Source organism: Callorhinus ursinus, unplaced genomic scaffold (genome assembly GCF_003265705.2).
Source record: "Callorhinus ursinus isolate GAN/ISIS: 27379988/994484 unplaced genomic scaffold, GSC_fseal_2.0 scaffold27, whole genome shotgun sequence".
In the NCBI taxonomy this organism is placed as follows: domain Eukaryota; kingdom Metazoa; phylum Chordata; class Mammalia; order Carnivora; family Otariidae; genus Callorhinus; species Callorhinus ursinus.
Genome location: NW_027397089.1, coordinates 8,320,890 through 8,337,265, shown reverse-complemented (window position 1 = coordinate 8,337,265; position 16,376 = coordinate 8,320,890). Strand labels below are relative to the sequence as shown.

The following is a 16,376-nucleotide window of genomic DNA, read 5'->3' as shown; positions in this document are numbered from 1 at the left end:
TAAAAATTGATTGAAGATGATAGTAGTCATCTTTTTTCCCATTAAAAAGAAAATCATTCCAAGCTTCTGTTATCTGTCCGTACATGGACTAAATCTTCCCAGGCTCTTAAAGTCCACATGTCCTTTCCCCAGTGCCACCCCGTTCTTGTTTGGCTTTGTGCTCAGTGACACCACCTGTTCACCCCAGGCCTGGGTGTCTAGTCCAATGAGGGCCTTCTTGAAAACCTTACATAACTGCTTTTTTTTTTTTTTTCCTGTTCCATGCGCCTCACCTCACCAAATCTAATGGAAGCTCTGGCCCAGAATCCAGAAATGTTGTTCCAGATAGACCTGGCGGGTCTCACTGCTCATTAACATGAGCTCCTCCTCCCTGCCTGGGAAGTCAGAACACCCTGTCTTCCTGGGGCATCCGTGACCTGCCAGCTCAGGAAACGAGACCCTTCATCTGGCATGAGAAATCTGGATTCCTCCCCATGGCCATAAAACCTTCAGTTTTAAGTTTCAATAAATACTACTCTTCTAAAAGGTGCTAAACACCAATAAACTGTCTGATAAAGAAGTATTGTTCTAACATGTGGATCTGTAGGTGAGAAAAAGAAGTTTGCCCCTCCTGGAGCCTCCCAAGCCCTAGCAGAAGGCTAAGAAATGAAAGTGTGTTGGATGTATTCAGGCTTTATAGCAAAGACCCTCTACAAGGACCTAAAAGTGAAATCCCAAAATCCAGAAGGACAGTCTCATAATATTTAGACATGTTATGATGTACCACCAAAATTATAAGTATGTTTGAGATGCCTTCTGTTCAAAAGAGTCAAAAGTTTTTCATAACTGGGCAACTTCCTTGGCTCTTTTCTGTTTTCACTAGACTCTTTCTGGATGGTCTAGCATTTCTGATGGTTTCAATGACTTCATGTATGTTGATGACTAACAAGTGCTTCTCTCCAGCTCAGACCTCCTTCCTGAGCTCTAGGGCCATGCGGCTGAGCTTCGAATCCCTGTGGGCAGCATCACTTTCCCCTCCCATTCTGCTCTTCCTCTTGTGTCTCCCTAAATGTCAGCACCATCCACCTGGCAGCTCAAGTCAGGTCGCTGAGCACCCTCCTGGCCCCTCCGGCCCCTGCAGCCTCACCTGTGGTGGTTTTCAGAGCCTAAGGATTCTGTTTCCCTCCTGTCGCTTCAACACACCCACTCTCTCTCCCCCCTGCTAGCTGAGCTCAGGCACTTACCATTTCTCCACAGGTGCACCAGGGCCTCTCAGCTGGTCTTCCTTTCCCAATCCATTCTTCATGGCCAGAAGGACCATACTAAAAGGCCATGGAGATTGTACCATTCCACTGCGCCGAACGCCCCAGATGGAAACAAAAGTCGTTTGTGACCTACCTCCTGTCCATCTCTATAAACACATCTTTCACCATTTCTCTCATCTTCTGCACTGGGGCTATGGGAGTCCTCGAATGTTTACTCTGCATCTCTCCATGCTTTTGTACCTACTAGTATTTTCTCTATTCTTCCTCACATTCCTCTTCTAACTAATTTCTGCTTATCCTTCAAAATCCATCTCCCTTCAGGAAGTGTCCCCAGGTTGCCTTTGGGTTGATCACCCCTCCTGGGTATGATGGCAGACGAGGTCTTAGTACTTACATGGGATTCTAACTTCATTGTCCTCTCTTTCCCCACTGCACTGGGAGAGAGCTCTTGGAAGGCTGAGGCTTTGTCTTTTCACCTCTCGATTCCCAGAGCCATGCACAGGGTCTGGCTAGTGTATGTTCTCAAAACAGTTCTGTCAGTTGACTAAGAGAAATGCCCTAGAATGAGGTCATATGTTCCTGTGCACCTTCTTTCTGGAAATTGGCCTAAATTAAGGCTACAAAGAAGTAGATAGTACTAAAGTGGGAAGATTTGTTCAAGCAAGGCACAGAGTCAGATTTTAAGATGTGGGTCAGTTTATGGGCCTGATTATGGGAATCTGTCTCTCATGAAGACAAAGAGGAGAGTCTCAGCAGTTGCCCACTTCACAACAGCCTCTAGAGACAAAGACAGTTATATGGGAGAGAGCTGGACCCTGGGTACTTGCAGACAGATGCGAACAGGGGTGTACGGGCATGTGCTTAGGGATTTAACGCTCCACATAAAAGCAAGTTGAGAAGCCTCCATCTGTTTTGTTGCCAATAAGCAATAAATAAATAAATAAATAAATAAATAAATAAATAAATAAAGGTCTTTCTTCCATTGTTTCAGTTCTGTAAATTTGTAATGTGAGAATACATAATAAGCCCCTACAGGCCTGATCAAACTCATACCTCAGTTAGAGAATTTTTAAAAATGAATTTTGAGAAAGAAATCCATCCCTGACCTGGGAATGTCAGCCATGTTGTGGGCTCTACACGTAACTTCAAGATCATTACTTCTGCATCTGCCAGTGCTTTGCCAAAAAGCTGCCTCCCTGGGTCCTACCTACTTTGTTTTCCCCTCAGCTGTCTCCAACCTGTGCCATGCTCATGTATTTTAATGCTGCATCGTTCCCCTGGGAATGTTACTATTAAGTTATCAGCCAGTCCTAATGATGGAAAATCCTGTACTAAAAGCAGGCTTGGCTTTTGGCTTCATGGCCCAGTAGAAACCTGAACAACTCTCAACCTGGGAACCTATGAGGGCATAAGCAACTTACTGATTATGTCCAGGGAGAATAGGATAGAAGCATTACCTTAAAATGCTCTATTGGCATTGTACGTAATCAGCTCTCCTACCCTGTGGTGTAAAGCTAGCCCTAGGGGTGGAAATGATCATCAAACCAGTCATTTAATGACTTGCCAGGTGATACTCGGCTACCCTTCCACCATCTGTCTCTAGGAAACTTGTGCTTATTAGAAAATGCAATTCTGTGGCTTTTGGTTTCTATCCTAGAACTTAGCAACATTTTAACCTTTCCAAAATTAAGTGTGAATAGATACATTTTGATTAGAAACGCTAAATCACAGTGCACTAAAAAAAAAAATGTGGTTTTGACAGAGCAGTTGAGTATCTTTTCTCTCAAAGTTGTCATTCCTCCTCCCAGCCCCTTTCTTCCCTTCGTGGGCACTCAAACACGGTGGGGGGGGGGGATCACTTCCTTTCTCTCCCTGGCCAGTGTCCTCCCGTCAGTCATGCCAAAGCCACAATGTGCAGATTCTGCTGGACTATACCTTTCCTCTCTGCCTCTTTCTCTGACTTTGCCTGCATCATCTCAGCTCTGGCCTCCCTGATGCAGTAATTTTGCTAAGATTAGTAAAATGATATCCTGGCGTTCTCACCGCGAACCCACCAACACCACTGCTCATCTTCCTGAAACATGTCTTGAATCATGTCATTTGGTCAAAAAATTTCAAGGGAGTCCTATTACTTCCTAAATCAATCCTGTATGCTTAGATTTTTAACTTACTGTTCTGCTCTATATTTTGTTATTTCAACTACAGGTATATATTTGCTACTCCCCCTGCCCCCCAGCCTACCTCTGTGCAATTGCTTGTGCTGTTCACCCCACTACCTCGTTTGAGTGCTGGTTTCATTATTTACTAGCTTTGTGCTTCTGTTTCCTCATTTATAATATAAGGATCATAACAGCACCTACTTCCTAGGGTTTTGTGATGATTGCACGAGGAAATCCATACAAAGCCCTTAGAAGATCGCCAGCACAAAGTCAGTTGTCGGTGAACGTTCACAGTCATTATCATTATCATCATCCCTTTCAAGGACCATTTCAAATCCACCTCTTTAGTGAAGTCTTTTTAAATTGCCCAACTCAGTTATTTTTTCCCCTTTTTGTACTTCTCTGAATAGCATTCAACATATAATGCCCTGTCTTAGAATAGTGCGGGCACTTATCTTGGCCTCGACTGGACTCTACACTCGCTGAGGTTGAGGAAATTTTATTCATCATCGTGTACTCTAAAGGACCTTGTACAGCACCTGGCACATCGAAAGGACTTAATAAATACTGGCTCAATTGAAAGAAACTGATTTTACTATTTTAAAAACTCTGTTCCTCAAGCCGAGAAAGAAATAATACATACAGATAAGTAAATGAAATGAGCGTCTCGATAACAAGGCTTTTACTGGTGAAAGACACTGAGATTGATGTCATTAGGATGCATGACTGGTCCTGATAACACCCTTTTCGTCCATGTCCTCCCTTGCAGGTCTGCTTAGTGGCCTATCTTGGTTTGTTTATGCTTTGTGTCTCATATCAAGTTGACGAACGGACATGTATCCAGTTTGCTATGAAAGTAAGTTGTCATTTTTCTTTCTCTTTTATCATCACATAGAAAAAAAAACCCACAAGTACAAAATAAAAGAATGCTTTTTAAGGGGTTGCATATCAGATTATTCTAGAAATTGCATTTTTACGCAGGCCAAAAAAATGTTTTAGGACGGCATTCATCCAGACCCCAAAGGTAATGCTGATTTTTTTTTAAGTCTTAATTTCCATGCACTAGGTTGGCACAGAGCATATGAAATCTGTCCTTCAGTGTCCTTACAAGGAATATTGAAAATTCATCAGTTCAACAAAACACTTGGCCAGGGAAAGGTGTCTCTATTAGTGCCCACTTCCATATCTTGGGGGTTTTTAGAATATTTTAATAGGGAGGCGGTCTAAGTGTATTTCCTCCTGTAGGTGGGATCACTGAGACAGAAAAAGTACATTGGGTGCATCCAGATGATCTGTGCCAAGAGTCTGAGGGTAAAGGGGGGGAGAGGAGGGATATGCATGGTTTAACAAGTGTGTGTGTCTTTCCCATGCATGTATTTTTTTTTCCTCTGTTAAAAATGGTGCATTTCGTTGGAACCATTTCAAGTACACAGCATTTTCACTGCACAGTAGAATCTGCTCCAGAGGGAAACGGACACACCCTTTTAGAGTTTAGGGAGATAAACACCCAACTCAGCAATCAGAGCTAGTAGAAATCAAATTCCTACATTTTCTTTCAACTACTTGTAGCAGAGAACAAAACACTTTCTGTAATGTTAGTTTGTTGAGGGTTTTTTTTTTTTTTTTTGGTCCATTCACACTGTTTACTTTTCTTTTGTAACAAAACACATAACAACTGGATACTTCTTTGTTCAAACAAGAAAGCATAGTGCATAAGAGTAAGTCAGCTCTTATTTAGAAATTAGGAAGATGCAAAAGAGATATTTTGTATTGTAGTATAATTGAAGCAGTTGACATAAAAAAGCAAAATGCTTATATGCATGATATTTAAATCATGTTGTAAAAGAGTAATTAATGGAATAAAAATGTTCACATTATTATCAAAAGCTGGCTACACAAAATATATGGTGTGATCCTACAGAAATAAAAAAAAATAGCTCTCTGCATAGAAAAAAATAGTTATCTGTGAGTGGTGGGAAGACAACTGCAGTTTGTAGTCTTTTTCTCTAATTTTGAAGTGTTCTCCAATAGTTAGATATAACTTTTCTAATTAAAAAAAATAAGGGATTCTATTTTAAAAAATTGATATAATTTCATGGCTGTGCCTACATTTGGAAATTTTACTTTTTCTGAGGGTGTTCCTTAAAAGAAGGCCAGATAGAGCAGACATCAGTCCATGTTTACTTTTTTTGTAGAGGTCTGACTAAACACAGCAAGGCTTAGTGATGACTTAAAAAAAAAAAAAAGGCAGAAAGCCTAGTAAGAAATGCCCTGTTGAAGTACAGGAACCTCTTTCACTAGGGTAAAAAAGTGCTCTCTGCTAGGTTCATCAGCTTATGTGAAATGCCCGCATTTCCCCTCCAGATGACCCAGCAGAAGCACCGGCATCAGCTTCACAGAGACCCCCAAAGCCATCTCAACACCTGCACTTAAAATAAGGAGCAAGGACAAAAATAAAATAAAATAAAAAAAGTCAGTGCCAGTGTCAGCCAGGTTGAGAATTCCCCACTAGGAAGATCTCATTAGCTACCTTTTTCCCCCCACCTGTGACAGACACTGACAAATACAGAGGCACTTTTCTCCTCTCCTGAATGTGACCTTTAGTGGTGCTTTCTGTCAGCTCTCTAAGGCGCCTGCTATATTATCTTCAGGTCTAAAATGAGCTTCAGTCAGCCTCCAGGGTTTCCAAAGGCACAACAAGTTACAGCGGACTTTCCTTGTGCCTCCACACCATTTGGGGGGCGGGGGAAGGGAAGGCACGAAATGCATCTTCATGAGATGTTTCTCACTAGCGTAACCGCATTTGAGTGCCTGCGTATTGATACCCAGGCCTAAGCTTTGTTGGAGATTTTGTTTCCTCCGCTCCTGTTGCAGACCCACACGGTCAGGGCAGGCACCCCGGGGGATCACCGTGGCTCTCTGCAGCCCGAGCACGCACGCGCGCGTGTGCGCGCCCCGCTCCCTTCTTCTTAGAGACAATGGCTATGGGACTTGGCTTTCCACCTCAGGCGACTTCAGTCCTCCCTGGCCGCGCTCGGGCGGGCCCCGCGACGCCGCCGGCGCGTTCCTTCTTTCCCCCCTGGCTCTGCCCGCGCGGCCTGGGCGGGCCCCTTGGGCCCGGGATTGGGCCTCCTGCCTTTCCTCGTGGCCCTGTCTTCTCGGGGCTCACCTGGCTGATTTTCAGAAACGTGTCGGGTTCATGTGCTTGGCAGCACTCCCAGGCGCGTTCCCCGCGAGGGCATTTAAGGCGCGGTCGCCTCGTGCCCACGGGCACGAGGCCCCCGGGCTGCCGCCGCTGCTGCAGGGGCCTCCCCGCGCCTGCCACCGGGGAAGGTAATTAAATCGAAGCCAAACCGCCCTCCTCCCCAAGCCGCCGAGCGTTGAGGCTGCAGCCGGGTACCAATTAGAGGCCGCGAGCGAGCGGAGCCCGCCCGGGCGCCGCTGTTACATAAGCGCGGGGGGCCTCGGCGCCCCCCCTGCCCGCCGGCGGCCGAGCGCCCGGCGCGCGGGCTGACGCGGGCAAGACAGATGCGTCCCGGGCCCTGCTTCCATCAAGATATATTTGCTCGCATTCCCAAGGTCATCGTAAACACTTTCATTGATGGTTTATTCGTGCCGTGTAGGTAAAACAAGCCACTCGATTTTAAATTACAGATTCTCACCCAGAAGCTTGTTGCTGTCAGATGAATTAAAAGCCGTGAAGGAAAAATGCTACAGCGCTGCAGAGGTAGCCCACAGGCTTGGTGGGGAGCGGGGATCGAATATGTATTTATGTCATAAAACGGATAAGAAATTTGATTCTGTGGCTCACGCCCGTTTACTGGCCTAATGTTTTCACGGGGTGGGAGATGCAGAATCACAGTGTGTGAGATACGCCCCGATGAAAATGCATTCATATTCAAAGGGGCTGAGGGGCATGGCTTTTGTTTGTGCGTTCGCTGGCTTCTAGCATCTTTAAGATGCTCAATTAAGATTGAGCAAGCCCAGTGTTTGTGTAAATGTTTACATCCTTTCTACAAGCCAAGTATGCACTGTTACTCCCACGTGACAGAATAAGACAAAGCCAGTAGAGTTGATATCTTAAGAGTCTTGAGAATTGGCAGCTCTTTCCATCTCTAGTAATTTGCTTATTGATTTCACAAATACTTAAGTGGCGCTACTATGTACTAGATACAGCTCTAAGCCCTTTACTGATATCAACTCTTTTGATGCTTATAATAATCCTCTGACCATAGGCGCTATTATGATCATCATTCCAAGCTTAAAGGCGAAGAAATACAGGTACACACGGGATTGATTAGTTTGCCCTAGGTCCGCAGCTAAGAAGGGAAGAATCAGGGTTCCAATGCGGACAGCCTGGCTCTCCAGTTTATGCTCGTAACCATCAACCTGCGAGACACTTCTTAAATGTCTCGGGCACATCTGTTCATATCTAAGCCAAAAGGTGATCTTTTAAAAATAGGCAAAATTCTCATTTCAGCAAATGGATTTCTGGGATTATGAGAGAATAATATTTTTGCAACCATTCGAGTTATTTGCAGACTGAGAATGAGGGATTATTTTCATTGCCTCAAAATATTGTCCCAATGAATGTTAAAGAAATCTGCTAAGGATGTATGTGTGTGTTGGAGGTAGTAGTGTTATTGTAAGACCTCCTCAGTTCCATCATTGATGGCAATAAAATGTGCAGACAAAACTCCAATTGGGGGCATTCTACTAAGCAGATGACTCTCAGGTGGGAAATTATCCCTTTAATTTGGGCCTTCCCTGCTGGTAAAGGCACCAATGTACCCACATCCCCAAAGCAAATAGTTCCCAGTTCCATGCTGCCTGCACTGGAAACACGGCTCCGGTGGTCACTCTTTAACCTGGCTCTTAGTATCAGGAGTTTGAAGTCGATCATCAGGTCCAAAGATTTCAGAAGCACCCAGAATATTTCAAATACTCTGCCCCAATGGTCCCACAAAAATAAACTCACACTCTTTAGCCTGAGCAGTATAGTGTTTGCAGAAAATATGGCCACTGAAAATTTAGGGAGGGGATATATTCAATATAACACATTGAATTTTTCCTTTTTAAATTTTTAACAGTGCCCATTTGGATTTATCTGCTTCCCTTCCTCCAAGGGAGACCAAACTTGTTAAATAGAAGTTCTCCTTGTTGTGTCCCTGAGATAGAAGACTTTGCAATAAACTGTTTTGCCGATGAAACACGTTGGTTCCAACTGACAGGTCTTCAAGGGATTTGAAGAGGAAGAATAGTGTGTGTGTTTATGATGTGTTTGATGGGAAGATCCAGAGAAGCTAGGCACTCCTTGGTTGTGTAGACATGCTAAGACAAGATGGTTTAGCCAGTGAGTTCCACCTTCCTCCTGTGCCGTCAGTCAAGCTTTCAGGCAAACTAGACACATGATTAGGGCACCAGCACACATGCACACACACAAGAAAGAAAAAAAAAAAAAACACATTTTTAAGTGTTCTATATTTAAGACTTGAAAGCACTTGAAATTGTCACCGTGTGGAGAATCACTCATTTGGAGGACTTTTGTACCCATGTTTTATAATCTTAGATATGTGTTTTTATTTTAAATTAAATTACATGACAGATCGTTGGAAGTGGAGGGAGTGCATAATCTTTTCAGGGCTACTTTAATCTGAACCTGGACATGAGTAGGACTACTTTTACTTTGAGGAGTTCACATTCACCAGAACTGCTCTACAAGAAACTTTTGACGGTGGTATGCAAATCTCACACAAGGAACTGGGTTCAGTACACTAGTTCCAACAGCTAGGGACTCTGTTCCTTATCTAGACCCTCAGCAGGTGGGACCATAAAGGGAAATGTTTCCAGTAGGTCAGTGCCATCCCGGGAACATTTCTTGTTCTATAAAATGCTTTATGTTGTGACTGTGTCAACAAGCACTCACAATTTTTGATCAACACATTTCAGGTGTAAGCTAAATGTCCTGTTCAGGGATTCCATGGTTTCTTTAGCAGCAGAGTTTAGATCTTGAACCTGACTTTTCCATCACAAGGCTATCACATAAGCCAACAGTGTTCAGAATCTCTCGGCAGCTGAAGGGCCATTTAAGGTTTATTTTTATGCTCAGGAACTACATGGTTATAGGTAGACTTGGGTTGGGACTTGTAGGTGATGAAGCTGACATCCAGTTGTCTACCTTCTGGAACCATAATTTTTTTTTTCCCCAGCAACCTCTGACGGCGGATCCTGGCATTCCTGGACACAGGTTGACAATCACTATATTGAACACTGTCATTTTTATTAACCCAGTTGATCAATCACTGCCAATTCTGGCCAACACAGTGTTTACATTGCAGAAACGCGTTCTTTACTTCCCAGTCATTTTGCAGTCTTGAGATGAGCAGTTTCTGAGGTCAAAAACAGTCACAGCCTGCCTTTCAGGGATGGCTCTCATGCTTGGGAGTCACCTAAACTGGTATCCACATCCACAAATATCCCACAATCAAGCTAACATTGTTGGCTCAGTGTATGAAAAGCACCCGACATCTGTATGGCAAATAAACGTAGGATCAGGGCATAAGGACTGCTCACTATCAAATCAACATGGAACCATTCCTCTGTCTTGGCGACTCCGTTTCTGAGGCAAGAAGAGCCCTTCCCCCAGGACCTTCCTGATGAGAGAAGAGAAAGCAAGCTTCGATGAATTAGCTTTGTCACGAGTCATCCAATGTTCTTTGTAACTGGCAATGTTCTCTTCTGCTTTCCCGCAGCTCTTGTATTTCCTGCTGAGTGCCGGGGGCTTGACAGTCTGCGTGCTGGCCGTGGCCTTTGCCGCCCACCACTATTCGCAGCTCACCCAGTTTTCCTGCGGGTGGGCTCTCGACGCCTGCCACTGCAAACTGCCCTCCGTGGAGCCCCTCAGCCGGACCTTTGTGTACCGGGATGTGACCGACTGTACCAGCATCACGGGCACGTTCAAACTGTTCTTACTCATCCAGATGATTCTTAACTCACTCTGTGGACTCTTGTGCTTGCTGGCCTGCTTCGTGATGTGGAAACACAGGTACCAGGTTTTTTACGTCGGTGTCAGAATGTGCTCCCTCACGGCTTCCGAAGGCCGGCAGCAAAAGGTCTAGCATTCTTGCTTGCAGGTGGGAGAGGAATCAGCCCAGTGACTAGCTGAGGTCAAAAAAGAGAAGAAGGAGGAAGAGAGAGAGGAAGAGAGAGAGAGAAAAAAAACTTTTGACAGTAATAACTAATAGTCACTGTTCTAAAGGAATATTTTTGTATTTTTCAGGAAATAAAAGCATCTCATCACGTTTCTATAGTATTTTTAAAAACTCTTACAGGGAAAATAAGATCCAAATTGACTTTGGGATGTTAAAGGAACAGGGAACAGGGAAAGAACGGCATGCATCTATCCTTGCCGCCTGGAATTTACTCCTCGTGTAGATTTCCCCCGCTTTCTGAAAGTAGAGCATTCCCACCCATGCAAACTTTCGTAAACCGAAATGGTGTAAAGCGAAGAAGTTGTTTTGTAGAAACGAAAATTCTTCCGATTTCTTCCGGTTAGGGAAAACTGGGACTCACGTGGATATTTTGTAAAGCAGAGTGGCTGGCACAAAGCAAACTTTTGGATAATGGGGGAAAGCTGTCCTCATTTTATTCATCATTTGTACAATCTTCTTTCCTGTGAGTTCAGTTTATAGTGTGAGTTGGCATTTCAGGCCCACTTGCTAAATTGTGCCATCTTTTCCAGAACTTTCCACCCATACCCCCCCTTATCGCCACTAAGTCTTGGAGAAAGGCAGGGGGTGGGGGAAGAGCTGAACAGCCAGGTTGAGTCTCTCTATTTTCCCTGGTAGAGATGTCTCCAAGGCATGAAACAGCTTGAAGGAGCTGAGTAGAAAAGGAAGAGACTTCACAAAGGCTGAGTAATTATAAACACCCGGACTGGGGCCGAGGCCCTTTTCCCCTCAGCACCCTTAGTTTGGCTCTGCAAGTGGATCCCTTACTAAATGCTTGGATGATTGTCTGCTTCTCGATAATTGAAAGTTGGTGGTAGTTGTATTCTTAATGATGTAGAAGGCTCAAAAATAATTACATTATGCTTCTATTCTATCATCTAAAACAAATCATTAAAACTAATTTCTACCTAATTGTTAATTATAATTATGCTCCGAAGCCTACTTAATGAGCCCTGGCTGTTCTTACATAGCACCATCAGAGAAATTACTCTCACAAGAGAGGAGGCTTAAAGATTCTTTCTTCTGAAAGCCAAGCTTTACAAGGGAGAAGAGAAAATATTTTTATTAATAGCTCAGGTTAAAAATACTCATTTAAACAAAAACAAGAGCATTTGTAATGGGCAATGTTTGTACAAATAGCACATTTGTGATATGTTGTGAAGTATCTGTCTTGGCAGCTAAGTTCTTTTGAAGAAGATTGGGAATGCGGATGCGTTCCATTCATAAAAGTGTATCTGGTATGTTATCCCATTATTGACTTCTATGCACAGTCCACCCAGAGACTTGAACTCCTGCTTTGAAGTCCTGATCTGAGCATCTGCCCGCTGACTTGGAAAGTAGTTTTTATTTTGTTTTGTTTTTAAGTTACCACGACTTTGAAAAAAAGCACAAGTACCCTATGATGGGAGTCTTCTCTCTCTTGTTATCAAATTCTGAACAATATTCATGTCTTAAGTACGGAGCTCAGAATGCAAATTCGTGCAGCATAAATGTTATCAAGATCTTTCTCTACTAGCATGCTCTATTGAAATCAGAGATTCAAGATAATAATGGAGATGAATTTGCCTCTCCACATTGCCTATTGATAGACTCCACTAGTCATGAAATTCAAACCTAAAAGGAAAGCATTTTCTTGTTTGCCTTAGAAGATAGTCGAACAATCCCATTGATTGCGACAGTAGTGTCCGTTTCTACACAATATAAATATCCACGTAAAAAGAAAAACATTAAGTTGGTAAGTTGGAGGATTGTAAGTAGCTTTTATGTTCTCTAGATAAAACACCTGATTAACAGATGTGAAAATCTTTTTTATGTATTGACTCGCTTTAAAAACGGCCTTTCTGCACAAGAGCTTAGGCCAAGAATTCACATTGGAAGGCTTAGTGGATAAGACTCTGGGGGCAGAGGTTTGATCACACACAAAAACTATAGTGAGTGAACACCAAGCATCCTGATGACGACCTGAAAAATACTCTGTGCGCTGTTAAAAAAATAATACCAGTAACTGAGTCCATTCTGATTTGGACAGTTTCCTACATAAAGAAGAAAATGGCTGCGAATCTGAAATATTGTAGCTGTTCTGTAAAGAGTGAGAAACTCGTGATTGAATGCTAATTGCTATGAATCAGGCACCCCTGGAAGCACACCCTGACTTCCTTCAACAACTTTTTATAGTGAACACTACAGTTTTATATTAGAAAAATTAAAATTCTACACATCACTAAGGTTCTCGATGCTTTACAAACGGTTCACAAGGTATTTCAAAGGGTAGAATAATCTTTAGCTTATGTGCTTTCTTTTTCTAAATGGTGCCACCAGGCAGGACTGACATAACTTTGATAATAATCAGGATATATATATATATATATACACACATACATATACAAACATACATACATATATGTAAATTGGGGATTTTGCTATTGTGTAATTAAATCATTCTTAAATCTCCGAAGGAAAAGAAGTAATCATAAGAGAAAGAAGGAACAAACAAATAAAACAGGAAAGAAACCAAGAAAGGAGTCCTGTGCTGTGAACTCACTGAGTATTGATACATGTAAGAAATGTGTTGCATGAATAACAAACTGCTTTGCGCTGGATTTAAAGTATTTTGAGGTTGTGTTTTGCAAATATTGAAGTTACAATAACGGCAACAGAAAAGGAACAGATACACAGCTTTACACTTAGCAAAATGTTACATTTAAAAACTGACAAGGAGCCAAGATGGTGACTGTCTCTTCTAAACCATAAAACAGTAAGATTTGCGCAACCCTCCTCCTCTTCCACCTCCTTCAGGAGAATGAAATGAATCAAGACTTTGGAAAGAGGGGAAACTGCCGAGACTTGGCAGTACTTGAAATAGGAGGAATACAGCAGCCTAAATGTACAGACTGTGTAACCGAGCCCACTCGATCGGTCTGTGCCTTCACGTGACCACCATCTGTGCCTCCCTCGCTCTGTCCAAATTTGTGGAGGCAGCTCCTTGGAGCCAAGCCTAAAAATATAGCTACGCCAGGCCCTAGAAACTGTAGTCAAGTGACAGGCCTGACTTTTTCCCCCCTCTTTGAATTAAATGTCTATGTGATCTCTTTGGAGGGGTTCTGACAGGGAGGACCCATTATATGTGTGTGTTCTAGTCACAGCCGGGACATGAGAATCTCTAAATACTCTTGTTCTTCCCCTCCTTGCATGCATTGTATCTGGAACATGTTTATAGATTTTTAGTAAAGGGGGGGTAGAGGATATCCAAGGAAGGTTCTGGAGGACAACGGTGGGGCGGTTATTTAATCAGGAACAAACTTCGAAGTTGCCCTGAAAAACCAATCCTATCCTGTCACGAAGCCCACCTTTCCGTTTTCTAGTGACTGCTTCTGAGCTATTGCTAGGTCGCCATTAACTTCTGTCAGTCGTGCTGGCTGTCGGTTTTTACTGTACTCTAAGACCTCTGTCGTGTTTCTGGATGTACACTGGGTCTTCAGGACAGTGTTAAAAAGAACTGCTGCCAAATAGATTGACTCCCAGTGGAAACATTTGTTTGGCTGAAGACTCAGTGTTTCAGCCTGTGAAATGGATGCCTTGATTCTTTTCCTCTGATTTTCTAGTACTTTATTATCTCCTTCAAAAATATTGGTCTGCATTTTGGTGTTGGGATTGCATTTTTCTGGTGTTGATGAAACAGTGACTAGAAAACAAAGTGCTTTCTACATGTTTGAGGTGGTTGTTTTTCAACAGGATGCACATATGCAGATTTTCTTTGTTAATAAAATTTTAATAATCTCTGAAAACACCTTGTTTGGATGTTTTGAAGTATGTTACACATGAACTTGTATACATAAAATCTCTCAGATGAATGTTTGCTTCAAAGTTCCGGTTTGGGGATAGATGAGAACTAATGTTCATTTTGACTCCTTTGTTCCAGTGACTGTCTCTATTTTGGTACAGGGCACCCACTGTGGAAGTCAAGGTTATAAATGCTCCCTGGGCCGGAGAGAGCCGGAGCTGAAAAAAATCTTGCAGAAAGTACTCGGAATGCTGATTCTTAATTTATATCTATTAATGTCAAGTAAAGCTTGGCCTAGAGAAAGGAATACATGTTTGAGTTCCACATGTTCAATCATATCCTACATTTAATTATACAGAAAAATAGACGGCCTAATTCCATTTCAAATCTGAATGCAAGGACTGCTTCTTATGAACTGAGGCAATTTAAATAGTTGCTGATACCTTACAATGCAGTGGTCCTTTCTGTTTATTTGAGTTAGAAAAGCTTGTAGAATGGAAGGAAAATGGAATCATGACTTAGGATACACTCTCTGAGGTGGATTTCCTATCCTTAGTGCTAGGGCTGCAGGTCCTAGGGGTGGAAATCTGACAGCCACTTTCTGGCTGTGTGGCTTCTGACAAACCATTTCATGTTTAGCTCCCTCATTTACAGAGTGGAGAAAAACATAACCGCCTCACAGTACCCTGGGGAAAGTTAAATGAAATAGCACTTAGCAAAGTGACTGGTTCAGAGAGAGCTTAAGACACACTTGGTTTCTTCCATCCTTAGCTGGGTTCTGCGTAGTCTGCCCCACCTGTCTCCACGTCCAACTAGAAACATAGCTCTGCTTTGCTATCCCCTTCTGTGGCTCCCTTTTTATAAACCAGGAACATTACCAAAGGGGCTGCCAACAGAAATTCTGCTTTTAAAGTAAGACAGTGCCAACTCTTACTGATGATGGACAGCGCACAGAATGATGTGCTCGCTGGATCCCTATTTGTTGGTTTACCCAGCTGGGTGTTTCCCAAATGGGGCCATCTTCTCTCTAATCTTCTCTCAGGGAGAAGCAGAAGCTGAGGCATTTCTCCTGATTTTCGTGTCACTTCAAATTTAGTTTGATAGAAGCGTGCTTCACCCCAACATTTTAAAGTGAAACTTTATTGAGCTTTTGTACATTATCAGTCCCCTGTATTTTAGGTTGTGATGTACAACCCCTCATTTATTTAAAAACCAACCATCAACCACCTTTGGTATGCTTGACTCTGTGGGCCACTGATTCTCATTCAAGAATCATAAAAAAGTCTATTTTTGAGCATAGTCAGTAAATACCACCTAAAGCTTCATTCTCCAGGTTGGGTAAGAGAACATTCATATGAATCTTTAAATTTGTTGCGGGTTATTAAAATCATACAGTTAGAAATCTACTTCCTCCCTTGATAGAGTCTATCTCTCTTTGTAATTCATAATAGTTATAAATTATTTTTTTCATTTGACAGATTCATCTTTTATAAGTTAGTCTTTATGAAGTACAGGACCAATATTGGGTGTTTTACTTTTAAAATGCAGATTGTAGGCAAAAAAAAAAAATGAAACTAATGTATGGGGATGCCAACTTGGAGACAACAACTCGTTCTTTCATTTCTTTCCAACACATAGTTATATATGTTTACTGATCCCTTCCAAAGCATGGGTTCTTAGAGGAAGTCTTTTTTTGTTGTTTGTTTGGGAAGGTCATCAGAAAGATCCTTTAATCAAAGGGATGTGGGACATACACTCCTCTGTTATTCTTGGGAAAAAGCAGATACTAGGGCCATAATCCAAATACATAGATTTCAGCTGAGGTATGAAGTCTTACTGTTTAACAAGGCCCTCTGGCTGGTGCAGGGGGGATGTGGAGGCCTGGAGATTCATCTGTGGCACCTGCGCTGGTCCCGCCCCTTCCACGCGGAAGCCTGCTGGAGAAGGAGGCAGAGGCTTCCGA

At 42.7% G+C, this 16,376-nt stretch overlaps 1 protein-coding gene across 9 annotated transcripts in view; it reads left to right on the top strand.

Moving 5' to 3' along the window:
- SSPN (sarcospan) overlaps positions 1–16,376 on the top strand; it is a 250,290-nt gene that overhangs the window by 100,971 nt on the left and 132,943 nt on the right. For 6 of the 9 annotated variants that reach the window (XM_073877832.1, XM_073877831.1, XM_073877830.1 and 3 more), the window contains 2 exons: positions 4,173–4,259; positions 10,156–14,407. In XM_073877832.1, coding sequence (XP_073733933.1) covers positions 4,203–4,259; positions 10,156–10,521 — 423 coding nt within the window. In that variant the 5' untranslated portion in view covers positions 4,173–4,202 and the 3' untranslated portion in view covers positions 10,522–14,407. Of the gene's footprint in view, positions 1–4,172; positions 4,260–10,155; positions 14,408–16,376 lie in introns of those variants that run through there. The other 3 variants (XR_012373966.1, XR_012373965.1, XM_073877828.1) reach the window with 1 other exon arrangement.